Source organism: Gastrolobium bilobum, unplaced genomic scaffold, assembly GCF_033153095.1.
Source record: "Gastrolobium bilobum isolate Gb01-03AN ecotype WA unplaced genomic scaffold, APGP_CSIRO_Gbil_v1 utg11851, whole genome shotgun sequence".
NCBI lineage: Eukaryota > Viridiplantae > Streptophyta > Magnoliopsida > Fabales > Fabaceae > Gastrolobium > Gastrolobium bilobum.
In genome coordinates this window covers 282,102-300,902 of record NW_026898367.1, presented here as the reverse complement: position 1 = coordinate 300,902, position 18,801 = coordinate 282,102, and the positions used below count along the sequence as shown (strand labels likewise).

Genomic DNA, 18,801 nt, shown 5'->3' with positions numbered 1-18,801 from the left:
TATTATAAACACTATAATAACCCTGAAATAAATTAAAATTACAAAAATATCACGATTTTCGCTTCAAAACGACATCATATTGGGCTTGCTGCAGATAACTTATCTGTAGAAAAAGCAAACCCTTAATTTATAGTGAAAATTTAAACACATAACTTATTATTTTTTGGGTTTGTTTTTTCTAAAGTTACTTTAGATAACTTTATCTAATGTTTATCGAAACGACGTCGTTTTGGGACGGAAATCATGGTGTTTTTGTAATTTTAATTTATTTTAGGGTTATAATAGTCTTTATCATTCTAATTTTTTAATTTTTCAACCTCAAAACAACGTCGTTTCGATGAATATTAGACAAAGTTGTCTAAAGTAATATCAGAAACTTTTTTCCCTTATTTTTTTTTTTTTATAAAAAATAAAATGAGATGCACGAGACACCCGCGTATGGACAATTACTTTTAAGTATGATTAATAGAAAAAACTAACTTTGCTAAATAATAATTAAAATTTTAAATACTTGACCAGCAACTACTATTTGGAGACCTGAAAAAAAAAATGATATTAAAAAAACACAAGGATTAGCTGGCATGAGTATGAAAACGAATTTGCTGATGATGTAATGCCTCACGCGCAGTAAAATGTTTGATAAATTCTAAGGTCTCATAATTTTTTTCTCTCTCATTTCCATCTCTTTTTTCCCTTATATTTATTATTTGGGTAACAGATAATCTTTTTCTTATACAACATAATAAGAGAAGTATTATCCTAATATTAAACTCAATCAATTAAAAAACATGGAAGGAGAATTTTCTTGCTAGTTGTTAAATACTTAAATTGCAATGACCAACTCGGAGACTCCAACGCGTGAGGTCAAAGCTAATATGACACAAACTATGCAAAATTGAATGGCTTTAGTGTTCTATTCTACTGCCACATTCCAAACACAAAGGGCCCAACACACAAAAACACAAGGGCTATATGTTTCCACGCACATAAACTATACACACACACACACACACCCCTATACACAACAATTACACAACGCTTCACAATACCATAATCTAATTTCATTTTCCAATTTGTGTTGCTTTTGCTTTATTATTAATTGAAGTTGCCTTGCCATTGGGCTAAAAAGAAATACGTAGTGAAATTTGGTCCGTGTATGAAACGATGGAGCGAGGAGCGAACACGATGCCCCTAACCTCTTTCTCTTCTTCTTCTTCTTCATAACCTTCATAATTTCCACACTCTTTCTTTTTCCTCTTTTGTATTCTTCTTATTCACCATTGAACTTTGAACAACCTCATCAAATGGCTGCTCAATCCCCTCCCTCTTCTCTCGACCATGCCCTTCGTGATGTTGACGATTACGTTTGGGTCAGTTCTCTTCTTCTCTTCAATTTTATTTTTCGTTATTTTCTCGTTGAGCTGTTTGGTTGCTGAGAAAATGTAGCGCAGAAACTTCGCCTGGCGTGCATTGAATCCATTGATATTGCAGAATTTCGTTGTTACTCACTCACTTGTTTTGCTTCTTTTGTTTTGTTTTGATTGTGCTTCACACTCTTCTTTTTGGTTTTTAGCTTCTTCTTTTTTTCTCTTCTATTTTAGGTCACGTTTTCGTTATGAAGCGAAACTCATCGAGTGGAGAATTTCTGTTTTCTTTTTCTTCCACTAATGTCAAATGTGTTGTTTTCTTTTGTTTTTAGTGTTTGAGGATTTGTGATTATTGTGAAATCAGGATAAAGCATTCGCTACTTTTTGGTTTTCATTGACCGTAGTAGCTGTACTTACCATAAAGGTGTGAACGGCTTTTTCTTTAGGAGGTGTTTTCTTTTGTTTGCCTCTTTCCTCTTTCCGTGTCCAGTTGCTGAGAAGAGTATACGAAAAGACAAGTGCTCTTGTTATCTCACTTTACTTTTTCTCTTTAACACTTAATTGTTAGGTGAGAAATCCGAGGACAGGAAAAGACAGTCTAAATGTGATTCTTTTTTATTTTTTTTCTGTATCGAGTTATGGTTTTTCAGATATGCTGCTGCAAGATTAAAAGGATATAGTTTTCTAAATATCACATACTCCTCAGAATCTGGTTATTTTTCATACAAAAACTACCATAGTAACAAAGTTGTGAATACACCCTTCTGCTAAGCAACGGATAATTTTCTTCTTTGTTTGACATAGGCTCTAAATAGTGGTCATGTGAGAGAAGTTTATGTATGTGGAGGCTCCTCTTTTGTTAGTTTGAGTTCCAATTTGTGAGCAATATAGAGGATTGAATTCAATCATTCAGTTCTGTCTCCTTACGTATCAAACATTCATGAAGGTTGATGTGAATTTATAATTCTAACAAATCAACTTTTTCATTGAGAATCTAACATAAGAATGTGAGAACTCAACTTCGGTTGGATTGCAGGCAAATGAACCCGAAGGTTTGGCATCGGATACACTTCATTATGTGTATGAGCTTGTACAGAATGGCAATGCGGCATTTCGAGAGAACAGAATGGAAGAGGTGATTAAAATAGTGTGCAAATAACTTTTCCCTTAGGGTTGTTCTGTTGATTGTTGTTTTGAATGCAGTCCTTTCATATATGATGTTGCTTGCAATTCTTATTTCTGTCTCTACCGAAATTGGAATTATTAGAATGGAAGTATTAGAGCGGCATTTCATTAGAGTAATGATATATTCTCCCAAAACGTCCTCCTAATACTTAATAAAGATATATTAAATGGAAAATTACATTCATTTAATATCATGGAAACATAAAAAGCATTCAATACATTCTGTCAACAAGCAGTTCAACCCAAAAGCTTAAGGTTTTAGGTGAAGTCACATGAATAATTTTATATTATATTTCAAACACACCCCTCACGTGAGAACGTTTGGGCTTTGAAGCATGGATAACGCACCGAACCATATTTTTTTGTTACCTTGTGCTATTTTTATTTTGTTTACACTTTGTTACATTTATTTCTTGGTTCTTTACACTTTCTTTAATTAGTAATTAGGAGGATGGATTAGGAGTATATATAATTATTCTTTCATTAAACTATTTTGTCATGTGATATTAAGCTTTCTTAAAATATTAAATGGAAATGAGAATATTGGTTTATCGTATATAGCTTTATGTCAAGTAATTGGGAAGAATGGATCTTGTTCCATGCCAGTACTGTTCTGTAAGCAGCTACATGCAGTGGAATCTTATTTTGAATTCCTTTATTTATGTCTTTATTTTATCATACGATTCAAACAGAAGGTTTTATTCTTTATGTAATCATATTGTACTATTATGTCTATCATGCTTAGTTTTGTAGTTAACAAGTTTACGAAGTAGATCTTGATATGATTTCAGTACTTTTTATTTTAATTAGCAACTTTTATGGAGCTTGATTCACATGTCTTTTCTTTGCTTGTTTGATGTAAGTTAAATGAGTTGTTACTGGCAACAAGCCCTGCATAATATAATTAGTCCATTATCTTGACAAACTATTGATTTGGTGCTTCACTGTTTGCATGGGGAATATTAAGTGTTGTTCGATTGAGCCATATGTCATGCTTCAGTCTGTTAACAATTTTTTTGGTGTTCTTAATGTTTTTCCACTTCATACATGCTTTATTGCTGGAAAACACTCCCGAAATTCGGATGAGGGATGCAATTCTCGTGCTTTTCGAGCCATATTGCAAAACATTATGAAGATATGTTCAGGAATTAATTCATACACAAGGAGTTTTGATGCTTCATACTTTATCTTTCCAATGTTGACCTCTGTGATAATTTATTCAGGCAATCCGCTTTTACACAAAAGCCAATAACATCAAATCTGGTGATCCGATCATACTCAGCAATCGAAGCGCAACTTATATTAGGTGAAGCATAGTTCAAAATTTTTCTTTTAAATTACTTATTAGTTATTACACACTTTTTTATCATCTTCCAAATAATTTGCTTCAGTTTTGTAAAGTTCAGTGGTCTCATGGCAATCTTGACACTATCCATTCAGGATTAGCCAATATTTAATGCACAGAACATCGTCATCTTCAGAGCATAGGCCATTAAGTGGGCTTGATCCCACAATACTTGCCGAAGTATGTTCTATTGCATCATTTTTATCATGCTGAAATATTATTGAATTTCTAAATTGATTTGCACCTACTAAGTTGATTCTTGACAATCATTTCAGCTGGGTTTGAAGGATGCTGAGAAACTTGTTGACCTCCAAAGTAATTCAGTAAAATCTTACCTTTTAAAGGCCAATGCTCTTTTTCTGGTAAGAGTGTCACACTCTCTAAATCAGTTAATCTCCCTTGTAATTTATGGGGTAGCCCCTGATATTTTTCTTTTTTGGAAATATATGGATTTATGCTTGGTATTTATTATAAAAATATAGGGTTTTTTTTGGGGGGTGTGTGTGCGTTTGATAGACATTTTGTTAGGAGGTTTACATACTTTCTCCTTTTTAGGCTCCTTGAATTTTATTTTATTTTATTCTTTTTATGTATTTGTGTTTTAACTCACGTCACTAGTTCAGGGGTATTCTCCCACCTTGGGTCTATACCTACTTGACAGTGAACTCTTGAATGAAGGGCAAGTGTGCTGTTGGACATGACTGATGTTATAGTGATTCAATAGAATAATAAAGGAAAATGGCAAACTTGTTTTAGTTATTGCCAGTGAGTTTTAAATAGAAGCCACTTTTACAATTGTGGTTAATTCTATCTGAAACCCACCAGAAAGTAGACAATGAACCTAGGTTGTCAGTAACGGCCCGTAGCGCCGCTAAACTGCTACAGTAGCAGGTAGAGGCGGCTGGCCGCTACAACCGCGACCCGACCCTGGTGGGTAGCGGAAGGTAGCGGCGTAGCATAGCGGCTTGTACAGGTGTGCAACACGACGCTACCCACTATTTGATATTGATTGTGGAATTATGTGTTTGATTTTGTGGAATTCATTGTTCATTTGTGTTTAATTTTGGATCCTTCCTTTATGTTCCTTGTATTTTACATTGATTGTGGAATTATGTGTTTGATTTTGTGTGACTTCTTATGTTTGAGCATTTATATTTGTGTAGTATTAGACTGTTAGTATAATATATGTGGAATTAATACTTCACCGTAGCGGCAATACCGCTACCCGCTACACCGCTATACCATTTTCGGATCTGGCCGCTAACTGTTACTGACAAGTATGCCATGAACATTATTTGGGTTTTTCTTCTAATAAACCGAACAAGTGGTTGCAACTGGGATTATAAAGAAGCTCGTTATATTTTTATCATATAATGTGCTTTTATTATGTTCTGGATCTTTTATGGTTATATGGTAATATTATGCTGAGTGCCCTGACTGCCCTACTAAACATCACTAATTAATTTTGGGGCATTATTTTGCTTCATAGTGAGTTTGAAGGTGTGGAATTTGCATAGTATGGAATGCTTGCGAAAGCCAGATGTCTTAAGTGAGTTCTATTGTGTATGTCCTGTGGGTGTAAGTGTTCTATGGTACAAAAAATTGTTTTACCTTGTGTGTTTGCCCATGGTTAATGGCATATCCTTTTCTTAAGTTTTAACACTTGCCTCTATGGATTGACTTTATATTGTGATGCTGTCCACATTGAATGTAACTTGACCTGATATTGTGTTAAACTGACAGTTGGAGAAATATGAGGATGCCCGGGATGCTATTCTTTCAGGCCTTCAAGTTGATCCTTTTAGGTATTACACATTTGCGAGTCTTGTCGCATTTTTTTTTTTTTTTTTAATTTATATTATTTATATCCCTTTTGGAAATGTAGATGGTATTACACATTTGCAAGTCTTGTCGCATTTTTATCTTTTTAATATATCCTTTTTTTTTTGGATACAATAATATATCCATTTTTAGTTGCAAGTCTTGTCGCACTTAATTTATATGTAGTTTTTGCAATAGTTTTTTATTGTACTACATCATGAGTTCTTTTTCAATTCTTTTGAAATCATGTAGTAATTCTCTTCGGGCTTCTCTTCAAAATTTGGAAAGGGTGTCATCTAGTTCAACAGGGATGAGTACACATGGACAAATAGAGCGTAATGATGACTTTGATTGCACTCTCTGCCTGAAGTTACTGTATGAACCTGTTACAACCCCTTGTGGACATTCTTTTTGCCGTTCTTGTCTATTTCAGTCAATGGATTGTGGTTAGTGATAGCTTTTGGTGTTTATATTTTCCATGGGAATCCATATTTTCCTTGTTATGTTGATTCTTGTCCTCATTTGTTAGGGAACAGATGCCCATTGTGCAGGACAGTTCTATTTATTAGTCCTAGAACGTGTTTCATCAGGTGAGTTGTCTATATGATGTCACAATGTAATGTAGACTACCACATAAAAGGTTTGGATTACTATATTTTTCTTGTTATAGTTGGTAGTGGCATAGTTATTCACTAGTTCCAACTATAATATATTGAAAGGCCACTTGCCAAACATTGGGCAATAGCAAGTTACTTTCTTGAGCAACTTTTCTTGCTAAATATGTGGCATTGTCTAGGCCCCAAACTGATTGAAAAGAAATGCATGTTTCCAATACCCTTTTGGTGATTGGTGAATCCCTTTGATAGGCATATCTTATGGGCTTATGAGGATGTGTTTATCTGAACTCAGTTTAATATTAGATGTTGTGGTCAAATAAAAGTTCTAATAGATTTGATTCACAGTTATTTTTTTCTTAATTTATGTTACTATCAACTGTTTCTAGTGTGACATTGAAGAACATCATACAAAAGAACTTTCCCGAGGAATATGCTGAAAGGAAGCAAGAGCAAGATGGTTTAATCAACGTCGGTGTAGATTTTCTCCCTCTTTTTGTCATGGATGTTGTCATACCATGTCAAAAGTTTCCACTCAATATATTTGAACCTCGGTATAGACTTATGGTGAGTTAGCCAACGGATGCTGATGGTCACTAGAGATTTTTAAATTTTAATATATCTTGAATGTTCAAGTTGGTGATTTGTTTTCTCGGGGTTTGTGCTTAAGAAATAGTAGGGTCTTTTTCAGTGCAATCTGCCAGATGTTGGTGAGGAGTTGGGAGGGGCATGCAATTTCATACAAATTAAAATATTTGAAAAATATATACTAGGAAATTTTTGTTAATTATTATAGATATGAACATTGTTGCTAGTTATAAAAATATACAGAGAAACTTATACCAAATGTTTTAACATAAATACTGAAAATATTCTTATTCATGAAATGATTTCTTTATATGAATTATTTTAATTATATTTTGAATTACAAAATTTGTATTTACAATTGACATCTATGGAGCACTTGATAAGAAAAATACAACTCGGGGCTTTTTGATTGTTAGGTTGTTATAAAGCATAGATAGATCTAAAACTTAGTATTTCAGTTAATAAAATTATGAATTTATGATAATGACAAAATTAATACAACATGATGTAACAAGTATTCTACTTTTTTTCTATTTTTTTGAGTGAAAAACAAGTATACTAATTGATACAGGGAAAAAATCGGAAAATTATCTTAAAAATTTCCAAAAAAGATTCTTAATTTCAAATTGATTGTATGTATATTTATGATGTTATTTCCATTCTCGTTTTTCTTTTTTTAATAAAATAACTAAGAAAAAAGTGTTATATTAAACATAGTTAAAATGCTTATATGTATACATCACAAATATTTTATATGTGTATTACATAAGAGTAAATAGTCTTTGTCATTTACTATATATTTTTAAAGAAGATAGAAATTTATATTTGTTTTTTGAATGAAGAGATGGGGTGGGTGGGGGAGCAGTTTGGAGCTGTACAATAACCAATGATCTCTATCAGCAAGAATGCTGATGTGAATACAATTTATTCTTAGTTTTTGAGTGGTAAGTGGAAGCAAATAAATAAATAAATGGATTTCTGGTTTTCTTCATTAGTTTAAATAATTATACAACAGAGGACATTTTGTATTCTTAATTTATAATTGGTGTGCTCTTTATTCAAAACTTCAGTACCTGATAGGATTCTAGGAATAATTTTGAATGATTCTGGTTAAGCTAATTGACCATTTTATTTATAGCACACGATTGCTACATTTTGGACAGGTGTGAGATAAATGGTGACTAGTGATATGTTTTGTGTAAACTTTGTATATTATTTTCAAATTTGCATAAAATCTGTCAGTAGACACTAATCTGGGAAATATTTGGCATATTTGATTTATGGAATAATCCGTAAGTATATATATTCAAATGGTTTGAAACTCTGAATGCCATCATATCTCTGATTTAATTATTTTTTTGAAAAAAAAAACAGGTGAGAAGAATAATGGAAGGGAATCATCGGATGGGAATGGTAGATTATTTCGCTTATCACTTTCTTTCCCCTTTCTTGCTTGAGTCATATAATTGGACTTACCATTTCCATTTCTTACTATGCATGGCTTGTCTGTTGATCTTGTAGGTTATAATTGATTCTTCAACAGGTTCCTTAGCTGAGTTTGCCTGTGAAGTGGAAATCACAGAGTAGGTGCTTGGTGTCCTTCTAACCTAAAAATAAAAATCTCAAATACATATCCTCCCCCCCCTCCCCCCTCCCCCCTCTGCCCACTCCCCCTCCCAACCAATGAAATCCCTTCTCTTGTATTGTATCTCACATGCTTTTAATAAACTTATCTATTTGATGGTGTAGGTGTGAGCCACTTCCTGATGGTCGTTTTTATATAGAGGTGAAAATTGAACTTATTTCTCTAAGTATTTTTCTGGACTCCTCTTCTTTAGTTATGATACTTAATTGGTGGAGATAATGTATGGAAGTTAAGTTTTTTGGTCTTGCTTTCAACTTTCAACAAGGAAACTGTTGTAAATATTGTAATTATTTCTGATTTGATTTTGATGGGCCTGAGATAATTAGTTAGTTAGTTAGTTAGTTAGGGAGTTATTCTAGAATATTCTCAACTAGTAGGATATAAGGAGGGGAGTGTGGGAATGTGAGGTATGCGTGTATTCAGTATTGGCTTATGGGGAAATTGGGGATCTCTGGGAGTTGAGATTTCTAGGTTTATTTTCTGCATTTTATCCTTGTAAGGAGTTTGTCTCCATTTATATTTTCTGCAATTCCATATTAATACAAGTAGGTTCCATCAGATTCTCTTTTATTGGATGGATTAGCTTCCCTTATTATAGGATTTGATTATTTCCCTGTTTTTAGCCTTAAATTAGGAAAGTCATCATTAAGATACATTCTCATTCAGGTTTATATATTGTAACCCTGTGTACATGACCACTTATGAAATAATAGTCAGTATTTTCCCATATTTCAACTGAGATACTTCTTTCTTTCTTTTCTTGGCAGTCTCTTTTTGTTGTTCTTCCTTTATTTTCTAAGAATCTCTCTTGGGCAGTTCTCCTTATCACAAAAGATTCCCTGTCTGTGAAATGCTCACTTTTCCTAACCCAGAAACTAGATCTAGGATTTTTCATTTGTATTTCTTTATGTAGCTTATTTAGGAGGGCTTACCTTTTTATCAATGGGGATTTATGTAGTTGATAAGATATTGCATAACCCACGTGAGCTGAATTTTAGGAATAGTTTTCTTAAACTAAGCTGAGATTAGTTAGAATGGTTATTATTGATTATAAACTGTACGAATCTCCGTTATAAAGCAAAGAAGCTGTATTTAGTCATGGTGTGGATTGTCTGCACTGTTCTCATATGGTTAACCCCATCATTTTCTGACAATATGTTTTGATGAATTCAGGAAGCAATTTATTGTAATGTATAACTTAAACTTGTTTAACCATACTTGCCAAAAAGTCTAAAAGAATTTCTTGGACAACTGGTAAGTTGTGCAAGTTCACTCTAAGAGTCAGTATTCATGGTGTTTCTGTTGAGATATATAGTCCCACATTGGTTGTATGTGTAACTAATGTGGAGTTTATAAGGCCTTGGGCACTCCCACCCCTTGAGCTAGCTTTTGGGGTGGTGTATCTCAAGGTTCTTTACATGGTATCAGAGCCTCGCCGTCCCCCACTTTCTCTTGTGGAATTTCTTAGCACAGGTAGGTTGGGCCTGTTGCGTCATCCACTCTTCAAGCCCAATGGGCTCTTGTGTGAGGGGGCGTGTTGAGATATATAGTTCCACATTGGTTGTATGTGCAACTAATGTGGAGTTTATAAGGCCTTGGGCACTCCCACCCCTTGAGCTAGCTTTTGGGGTGGTGTATCCCAAGGTTCTTTACATGGTATCAGAGCTTGAGTGACTATAAGGTCACAAGTTCGATTCTCATGGCCCTTATAGTCACTCAAGCTCTGATACCATGTAAAGAACCTTGGGATACACCACTCCAAAAGCTAGCTCAAGGGGTGGGAGTGCCCAAGGCCTTATAAACTCCACATTAGTTGCACATACAACCAATGTGGGACTATATATCTCAACAGTTTCTCATTTTAATTTGGTCACTGATGAATTGGTGTTGATGGTCCAAGGATACTTTTGAGGCACCTAAGAAATTTCCATTTTTATTCTGGATTCTATTAAATTAGACTTGCTTTTTCTTTAATTTTTTTTTAATATTTCAATGTGTAAGAAAGCATGATTTTGTGCAGATTGAAAGTCGCAGAAGATTTCGCATCATCCGTTCTTGGGATCAAGATGGGTGAGTTGTCTCTGGGTATTATATAACAAATTCTCATGCTGTTGCTTTATACTGTAATGTTATATGCAGGTATCGTGTTGCAGAGGTTGAATGGATACAGGATATTATGCCGCCAGAAGGGACAAGAGAAAGAGAGGATGTAAGTTCACTGTAATATTGGCATGCATTTGTTTGTAAGCTTTCTGTCATGTTGGATAGCATACTGATTTATATGACAGATATATAAAGCTTGAAGTAGTATAGGCTTCTTTGGAGATAGACTGGCAGGTTTAAGTAAAGAATACTATCATATGTTATAGACTGATAAATTAAGTAAAGAATGCTATCATAAGTTATTAGGACATGTTGTTGTTGGGTGTTTTAGAATTTTACTTCAATAATAGGCTGTTTGTAATTTGAAAGACTTTGGTCTTGGATGCAACAAGTAAGGGTGTGAACAGTTTGGTTTGGTTCTTTTTTTTTATCCCAAACCGAGCTAGTTTTATACAGTGGTTTGGTTCTTGAATGGTTCGGTTCTTAATCTGCTTTGGAAAAATATAGTGCGGTTCAGTTCGGTTCATTTGGTTTTTTAACGCTCCTACGAGTGAGTATGGTTCAGTTCGAACCAAACCAGTTTTGAAGAAATGGTTTTGTTCTTAAACCAGTTTGAAGAAAATAGTTCGGTTTTTAAACCGGTTCAAAAAAATGTAGTTCTTTTTGGTGCGGTTTAGATCGGTTCACGTTTCGGTTTAGTTCATTTAGTTTTTTTTCACACCCCTGACCGGTATCTTTTTATGACTAATTGACTAATTAACTAATTAACTGTTATGACTAACCAATCTGTCATACTAACTAGTTCGATATTGTTCATCCTATGTCCAACCTTCGTCCTTCAAACATACATCTTGGTAATTGGGAGTTTGCTAACAGATTGTTCTCAAAATTTATATTCCTCAATATTTATTTTCAAATGTTAAGCTTTAGCTATAAGTCTGATGATCCTTTACATTGAATGCATTATTGTAACAAATTTCCCTCTTTCTAAGTAATAACTTATTGTTATATTGTTACAGTTACAGGAATTGACATATAATGCAGCAGAAAGTGCTCGATCATGGATAAGAAGAGCTAAAGAAGCAGCAAGACAAGGTAGCTTTTAAACCATAATTATACTATATTTATATAGAACTTCTTTGTATATTGTGTTGAGTGAAAACCGAAATATATTGGTCATCTCCTCTTTCTCCAAGAAAAAGGGGGTGGGGGAGCAGAAGAATTATTTCCAACACTATCATGGGACTCTGAAATTCGGTGTCTGTGTTATAGTATGTGTTATCCCATTTTACTAAATGGGGATGACCTTATTTTTCTTCTTTTGCACTTTTACAAATGGCGTTGGACTGCTACAGTACTAAACTAGAGAAATATCAATACAGATCAAAGAAGACTTGAGAGACTCCAGATGGTTGAAGCAATGATACCCTCGCTACGGGACCCAGAGCGCTTTAGTTTTTGGGTGACTACATATCTGAGACTTGACATCAGTTTTTTCTTTGTTGGTAAAAACATTAGCTTTTGCTACTTTTATTGCTATGTACTGATGTATCCATGATTGCAGCTGGCTACCCTCTCCAACAGGAGGCCTTCGGAAAGATTGGATCTCTTACGCATAAGAGATACCACAGAGGTATTAAGCCATTTTTTAGAATATAGGAATAAATCAGAGGGGGTTGTTAAATTCGATCTTCTGATAATGTATTTTCTTCTGTAGCTTCATTCTATGGCTAGGTACTTCCGTAGTTACATTGTTATACCCTTATACTTCTCTGTTCTCCTATAAAAATATTTCCCTTTTTGTTTTCTTGTAGAGGATTAGACGAGGCCTGATATTTCTCCGAGCTGAGGAACAAGGCTGCAGAATTCAGTAAGAAAAGTCAAGGAGGGCTACCATTATTATCACAATTGAAAATTTGTTTATTACAAATCCATTTACAAGTCAATCGCTATTCTTTGGCCTCATAAAATGACTGTTAATGAGGTCATTTTTGTTGTAACATAGGGTTGAACCCAGTTTTTCTAATATATATAATTATCTACAAAAACATTTCTTATTGGTCATATGATTTTTTGCAAATGTTCATTGTTTTTGTTTTGAATTAGTATGTTGGTGAATACATACGTAAGAATTCAAATCATATTTTGAATAAGTAGGAATAATTTAGAGAGATATCCAGCTCAGAAAATACCACTTAAACTTATTAGGACTTATTGTCTTAAGGAACTTGTTGGCAGCGCAAATCAAACTTCCGTTAAAAAAAAAAAAAACATGCAGGCTTTAAAAAATTGGCTTTCACCGGATTTAATCACCAAAGAGTACCCCCTTAGATCTGCTCTCTCTAGTGTCTTGGATTTGAGGGATAGTACAAACAGTACAGTGCAATAATTGTAATATCAATGGATAGAAAAAAGCTAAATTTTATTGTAATAGCATTTGTGGAGGAATAGATGTTATTGGCCTTTTTTTTTGTGTTATGGACAAAAATTCTGTAACTTTGTTTAGTAACAAGAAATTAGGGATTTATGCTATCACTTGAGCTATTTTTTGTCTTCTACTTATACTATTTGAACAAAAACACAAGGCTATGGTGTTGATAGATTTGTGTTAATATGTTATGGAATGTGGAATATGCTTTGCAACTGAACTGCTGCATCACAGATTGATGCACCTGAAGATAAACACGCAAATATTGTTGCATCTGGAGTCTAGATAGAAAATAACAAGAATGAAGATCACTCAGACTCTGTTGCTGTATGCAAGTGATGCGTCTGATATCACGGTGCTTTGTTTTAATAAATGGCTAATACAGTGGATAATCCAAAAGGTAAAGCTACCTGCAGTTATATATTTTTGTAAAGTTTCTCTAACTAGTAACTCGTATTTGTTTAAAGAAAAAGGTACAAAATTTATATTTTATTTAAAAATGTTGATAAATGAGTAAGAAAAATTATGTTTGCTTCTGGTAGTATAAAATTGGGTCAGTTGCCATGATCAAATGACGTTAGAGTCTGCATCAATTTTTTAATCAGATCGAGATGCTTCATCCTCTAATACCAACTTTTTAATCAAATCTGCATATACATTTTTTTAATATTAAAATTAGTCTAACATTCTATTTCCTGATTAAATTTAACAATCGTAAATTACTAAAATATTATTAAAACTAAATTATTACAGAATGTGTTTGGCCTTTTCTTTTTATCTAAAAATAGTGTAGAGGCTACTAACCTCCAAATGGAAGTGTGAAGGTTAGCAATCATATATAAGTATATAGAGAGACGAACAAGATAATCTTTTATGTGAAATATTACTCTCTTTTTCTTAAAACATGTGACTTTATCATTGTTTGGCACCTATTTTATGTTTCTTAAAAATATTCAAGTTATTAAAATTTTCAATTTTTAATATTATTCACCCCCCCCCCCCCCCTTCTTCAAATATCAGCTTCTTAATACCTTTAAAGTGGTTATTTTTAATTCTTTTTCTCTCCAAATCTTAACTAATACTCTCAAATTATTTTCTTTGAAATTTTTATTTTTGCATAAAATTTGTCCTTTCTCCCTAAATTTCAATTGTTCTACTGAATTAGAGCATATTATCATGAGGCAGGTTATATTTACAAACTTTTTTGTTTACAAACTACACTATATTCTCCCGGGAAAACACTGATTACACTATGTTCTCCTTTGTAAAGTTTTTATAAAAAAGTTTGTAAACAGATCCTTCTCCTATATATATATATATATATATATATGAGATTACCATTTCTCAAGCTGCTTGAGATAACTTTATCTCCTGCCACTAAATCATAATTGTATAAAGATGGATCAACGGTGTGATAAAGGAAGAGAGAAAAAATGGAATCATAACCATTCAAAGGTGAATCAATTAATATAACGAAATAAATAAACAAAACGACATAGCTTGGGGTGGCTGGAGATAAACTTATCTCAAGTTGCCGGAGAGATGTTTTTCCCATACATATATATATATATATATATATATATATATATATATATATATGGGAAAAGTGTGTATAATTTTAAAGGATGTAAAGTTGTGTCATTTTAAGGGAGAGAAAGAGATAGAGAAAGGAGGAGAGAGAGTTGACCAAAAAAAATAAAGGTGTGGGTCTCACCTCTTTGTGAGAGTGAAAGGATGTAAGTTGTGTAATTTAAAAGTATATACACTTTTCCCTATATATATATATATATATATATATATATATATATATATATATATAACTTATTGTTTCTCAAGCTGTTTGAGATAATTTTATCTCCGGTTACTAAATCATAACCGTACAAAGATAGATCAATGGTGTGATAAAGAAAGAGAGAAAAAGGAAACCATAACCATTCAAAGGTGAATCAATTAATATAAGGAAATAAATAAACAAAACGACATAGTTTGGGGTGGCCGGAGATAAATTTATAAGAGTTATGTTATAGAAAAAGTAATTATGTAATGTTATAGAGATTCGTTTTGCGTGTCTTAGTTTTTTTTATTGCTTTAAAAAATACGGGCCTCACAAAATATTATGTGTGTAGTAAAATTTTTCTTGTCATGTTAAATGACAAACTAAAATCCCATTTACTAATCACATTGAAATGGTTGCCGAAATTGCCGAAACATGAGGAATTTATCGAAGTTTTAATCTATAATGCCTAAAGAGATATTATTGCATGTTAGGTAATGCCCACTATCATAGTCTAAGTTAATTATTCCAATATCTGAACAACACGATATTCTTTTAGAAACTTGAAATAGTATTTGCTTGGATTAAAATTCACAAGAAAAACGACAACTAAGTTTGTTCTCTCTCTCTCTCGCTCTCTCTATTTTTAAAAAATATAATATTAAAGTTTTAAATCAAACTTAACAAAATCAAATTTAGCCATAAAATAATTAAGAAAATGAACTGACACTTTTTTATATGTTTATTGAATTTCCATAACGCTCCTAACTTGTCAAATTTTGTCTCTACACATCTTTCTTTTCCTTTTTTGTATAAAAGAAAAAAAAATTCTGAATCCCCAGATCTTGCATGATTGTTATTTTGTATTCAATCACCTAATTACAATTAAATTTCAGTTAGAATATCACCGAATGTGTTGACATCTCACCAAGGGAAGCAAGTAGAACTTAAACATGTCTAATTAGATAATATTCGCTTTATATTATTATAACAGAACCAAATCAGTTCAAATTACATGATAAGGTCTAATCTAATCCATAATGGAAAACTCTCTAACAAACTAACTAGGTCAACCTACGTCTCTTCATACCTCACCAACACCAACTGAATGATGCTTTCACCAAAAATGAAGAAAATCACTATGCTTATGCTTCTTCCTCATTGGCCACCAATACCTCCGACTCATATTAGAGCTCAACCCATTTTCCACATCCATTAACAATGTTTGTAGGGATGTACATGGATCGAACCGAACCGGATTTTTTGAAAAATCGAACTGAATTGGTTTAAAAGATTTGGTTCAAAAATAGTTCGGTTCAAAACTAGTTCGGCTCAGTTAGAAATGGTTCGGTTCAGAATCAGTTCAGATCGACTCTAATTTGAAAAGAAAAAAAATTTAAAATTTAAAAAATAAAGTTATAAAAATCAAGTTGGTTCGGTTTGAAAACGGTTCGGTTCGGTTCAAAATGGTTCGGTTCTTAAACTGGTTCTAAAAATCGGTTCGGTTCATGAACTTGTCTTAAAAAATCGGTTCGGTTCATGAATTGATTTTTAAAAACCCCTTATTTTAAGGGCGGTTAGGTTCATGGTTCGATTCAATTTTTTGATTATTTTGCACACTCCTAAATGTTTGACATTCATTTGTTTTAATATTGGAAAAAGTGTTTGTCATTTTAAATGACAGAAAGTTATGTCATTTTACGAGAGATACAGACATAAAAAATTTAAATTTTAAATTAAAAAAACCACTCACTTTCTCTCTTTCATGATTTCTATTTTTCTGTGTCTATCTCTCTCCTAAAATGACATAACTTATGTCATTTAAAATGACAAACACCAAACCCTTTAATATTAAGGGATATGGTATTATAACTATTTTTTTTCATGTTTACTTTATCTATTTTTTTTTTAATATCGTTAAATCACAATCTCAACTAACAGTGGAGAGAGAGAAATAATATAAGTTTGTTGAAATTGTGATATAATAGTATCAAAAAAAAAAAAAAATAGGTCAAATAAGCATAAAAAAATATTCCTAATATTAAATTGACGGTAAGGATTTGTTGTATTCATATTATGTTGGGGTTTTTTTTTTTTCTAATAATTGTTGATGGAAGTAGAAGGGAAATCATTTTTATATACCTTTTTTTTTTGGTCCTGTATATAATTGCTATTATATCTTGCAAGCCACGTTCACTTCTTATATCACGTGAAAAGAAAAGTGCCAAAACAGGGTCACAATTTATTACTTTATTTTGCACTCATGTCTTGAGTATTTCTTTAAATATATTTCTAGCACTCGCGTCCAAGAAATATATTTAAGTCATGATAAGTTATTGAAATGACACTTGAATTTCAAGGATAATGGGTTGATAATTGAAAGATTGAATTTTGTGATGATTTAAATATATTCATTGGAGTTAGCCAACAATAATAAGCTAGAAAATGATGTGCATTTTAAGCAAGGACACATTTCATGATCAAGACAAAGACCAATAAGCCTGTCATACCAAATTACTTATTGCTAATATATTAATTCATTGACGTCATGTGAAAGGTGCCCTCTAAAACACTTAAGCTGGTGGGGATTCTCAGAACATAAAAGGACCCACAAAATATGTCAAAATAATTAATCTTGTTGTAAAAACCAAAAAAAAAAAAAAAAGAAAGAAAAAAAAGTGAAAATCCAAACAACTCCACCTTGGATGTAGTTAGTTTGTTCTTGTTAGCCTATCCATTCCTTCAAAACACCAACCTCTTAAACTCTCCAACCTAACCTACCAAAAATCAAGAACAAACCCAAAATAAAAACTTGGGATAGAAAAGGAAAAACCAATTAACAACACTTATAGAGTCCTCCATTTGTGAGAATTGAGAAGCCACTCAATTCATCACCCTCTCCCTCTAGCTGCAAGAAAAAAAAGAAGAAAGAAAAAGAAGATCAATTCCAATGGAAGTTTCAAGCAAGATTCTCAGAAGATCAATTCACAGTTTTCTTCAAAACTATCATTATTTCACCTCAACCACAGCTTTTCTAGCCTTTCCATTCTCAGCTTCAATACTCCTCTCACAAGCTTTTGTCCCTTCTACTTCATCCCTCCTACCTCAAATATACAATCACCTAAGAACCCTGTTTGATGCTGCAGGCTTTCCCTCATCATCACAATTGTTTACCATTCTTAACCTTAAAGTTTCTCAAACAATCACTTCCTCAATATTCACCCTTCCTTTCACCCTCACTTTTCTCCTCATTGCAAAAGCATCCATAATTCTAGCTCTTAATCAACATAAACCAACTTTGCCACCTTCCTTCACTTCTATAATATTCCATTACAAGCCACTCCTCCACACCTATATCTTCAACTTTTTCTTCATTCTCTCTGCATATGCAACTTCTTTTTGCATCCTTTTTTTCGCATACGGCTTCGCGGAAGGGCTAGGATACTCTTCCCCAAGTTGCATACTTTTACTCTCAGCTGCAGCTGCAGTTCTCTTTTCAGTGATCCTTGCCAATGCACTTGTGGTATGCAACATGGCACTGACTCTATCTGGAATGGAGGCACATGGAGGGTACATGGCAATTCTGAAAGCTTGTGTTCTTCTAAGGGGAAGAACATCAATGGCTTTGTTACTAGCATTGCTTGTCAATGTAGGCTTGGCTTCCATTGAGGCCTTGTTTCAATTCCGGGTTGTAAGAGCCTATCATATTGGTGGAAAGTCATGGCCTTCTATGGCATTAGAGGGCATTTTCATTGCTTACTTGTACTCAATTCTCATCATCATTGACACAATTGTTAGCTGCATGTTTTACAAAAGCTGCAAGATGGGATCATGGGTTGATCAGGAAGACAAACTTTTGTCGAGGATCGAATTCCCTGATGAGGACAGTAATGGTTACATGGGATTCAAGAATTTTGAAGAACTTCCATAA

The 18,801-nt window shown here is 33.1% G+C and overlaps 2 protein-coding genes across 5 annotated transcripts; both read left to right on the top strand.

Annotated features, from left to right (window-relative positions):
• The first annotated feature begins 1,097 nt into the window (after positions 1–1,097).
• Positions 1,098–12,705, top strand: LOC133315374 (uncharacterized). Of its 4 annotated transcripts, none has more exons than XM_061516976.1 (18): positions 1,098–1,370; positions 2,404–2,502; positions 3,776–3,858; positions 3,993–4,077; positions 4,173–4,259; positions 5,641–5,702; positions 5,971–6,164; positions 6,248–6,308; positions 6,722–6,899; positions 8,295–8,333; positions 8,442–8,503; positions 8,670–8,706; positions 10,586–10,635; positions 10,705–10,774; positions 11,688–11,766; positions 12,051–12,130; positions 12,233–12,301; positions 12,483–12,705. In XM_061516976.1, exons 1-18 carry the CDS (start codon positions 1,305–1,307, stop codon positions 12,540–12,542), a joined length of 1,461 nt encoding a protein of 486 aa, XP_061372960.1. In that variant the 5' UTR covers positions 1,098–1,304; the 3' UTR covers positions 12,543–12,705. The 4 variants fall into 4 exon arrangements, with proteins under 4 accessions (XP_061372960.1, XP_061372959.1, XP_061372961.1 ...); XM_061516975.1 differs by having other exon boundaries at positions 1,099–1,370; positions 11,688–11,763; XM_061516977.1 differs by lacking the exon at positions 1,098–1,370 and adding an exon at positions 2,278–2,313 and having other exon boundaries at positions 11,688–11,763.
• Positions 12,706–17,820: 5,115 nt separating this feature from the next.
• On the top strand, positions 17,821–18,801 carry LOC133315378 (uncharacterized). The gene has a single exon (XM_061516984.1). The coding sequence runs from the start codon at positions 17,821–17,823 to the stop codon at positions 18,799–18,801; it is 981 nt and encodes a 326-aa protein (XP_061372968.1).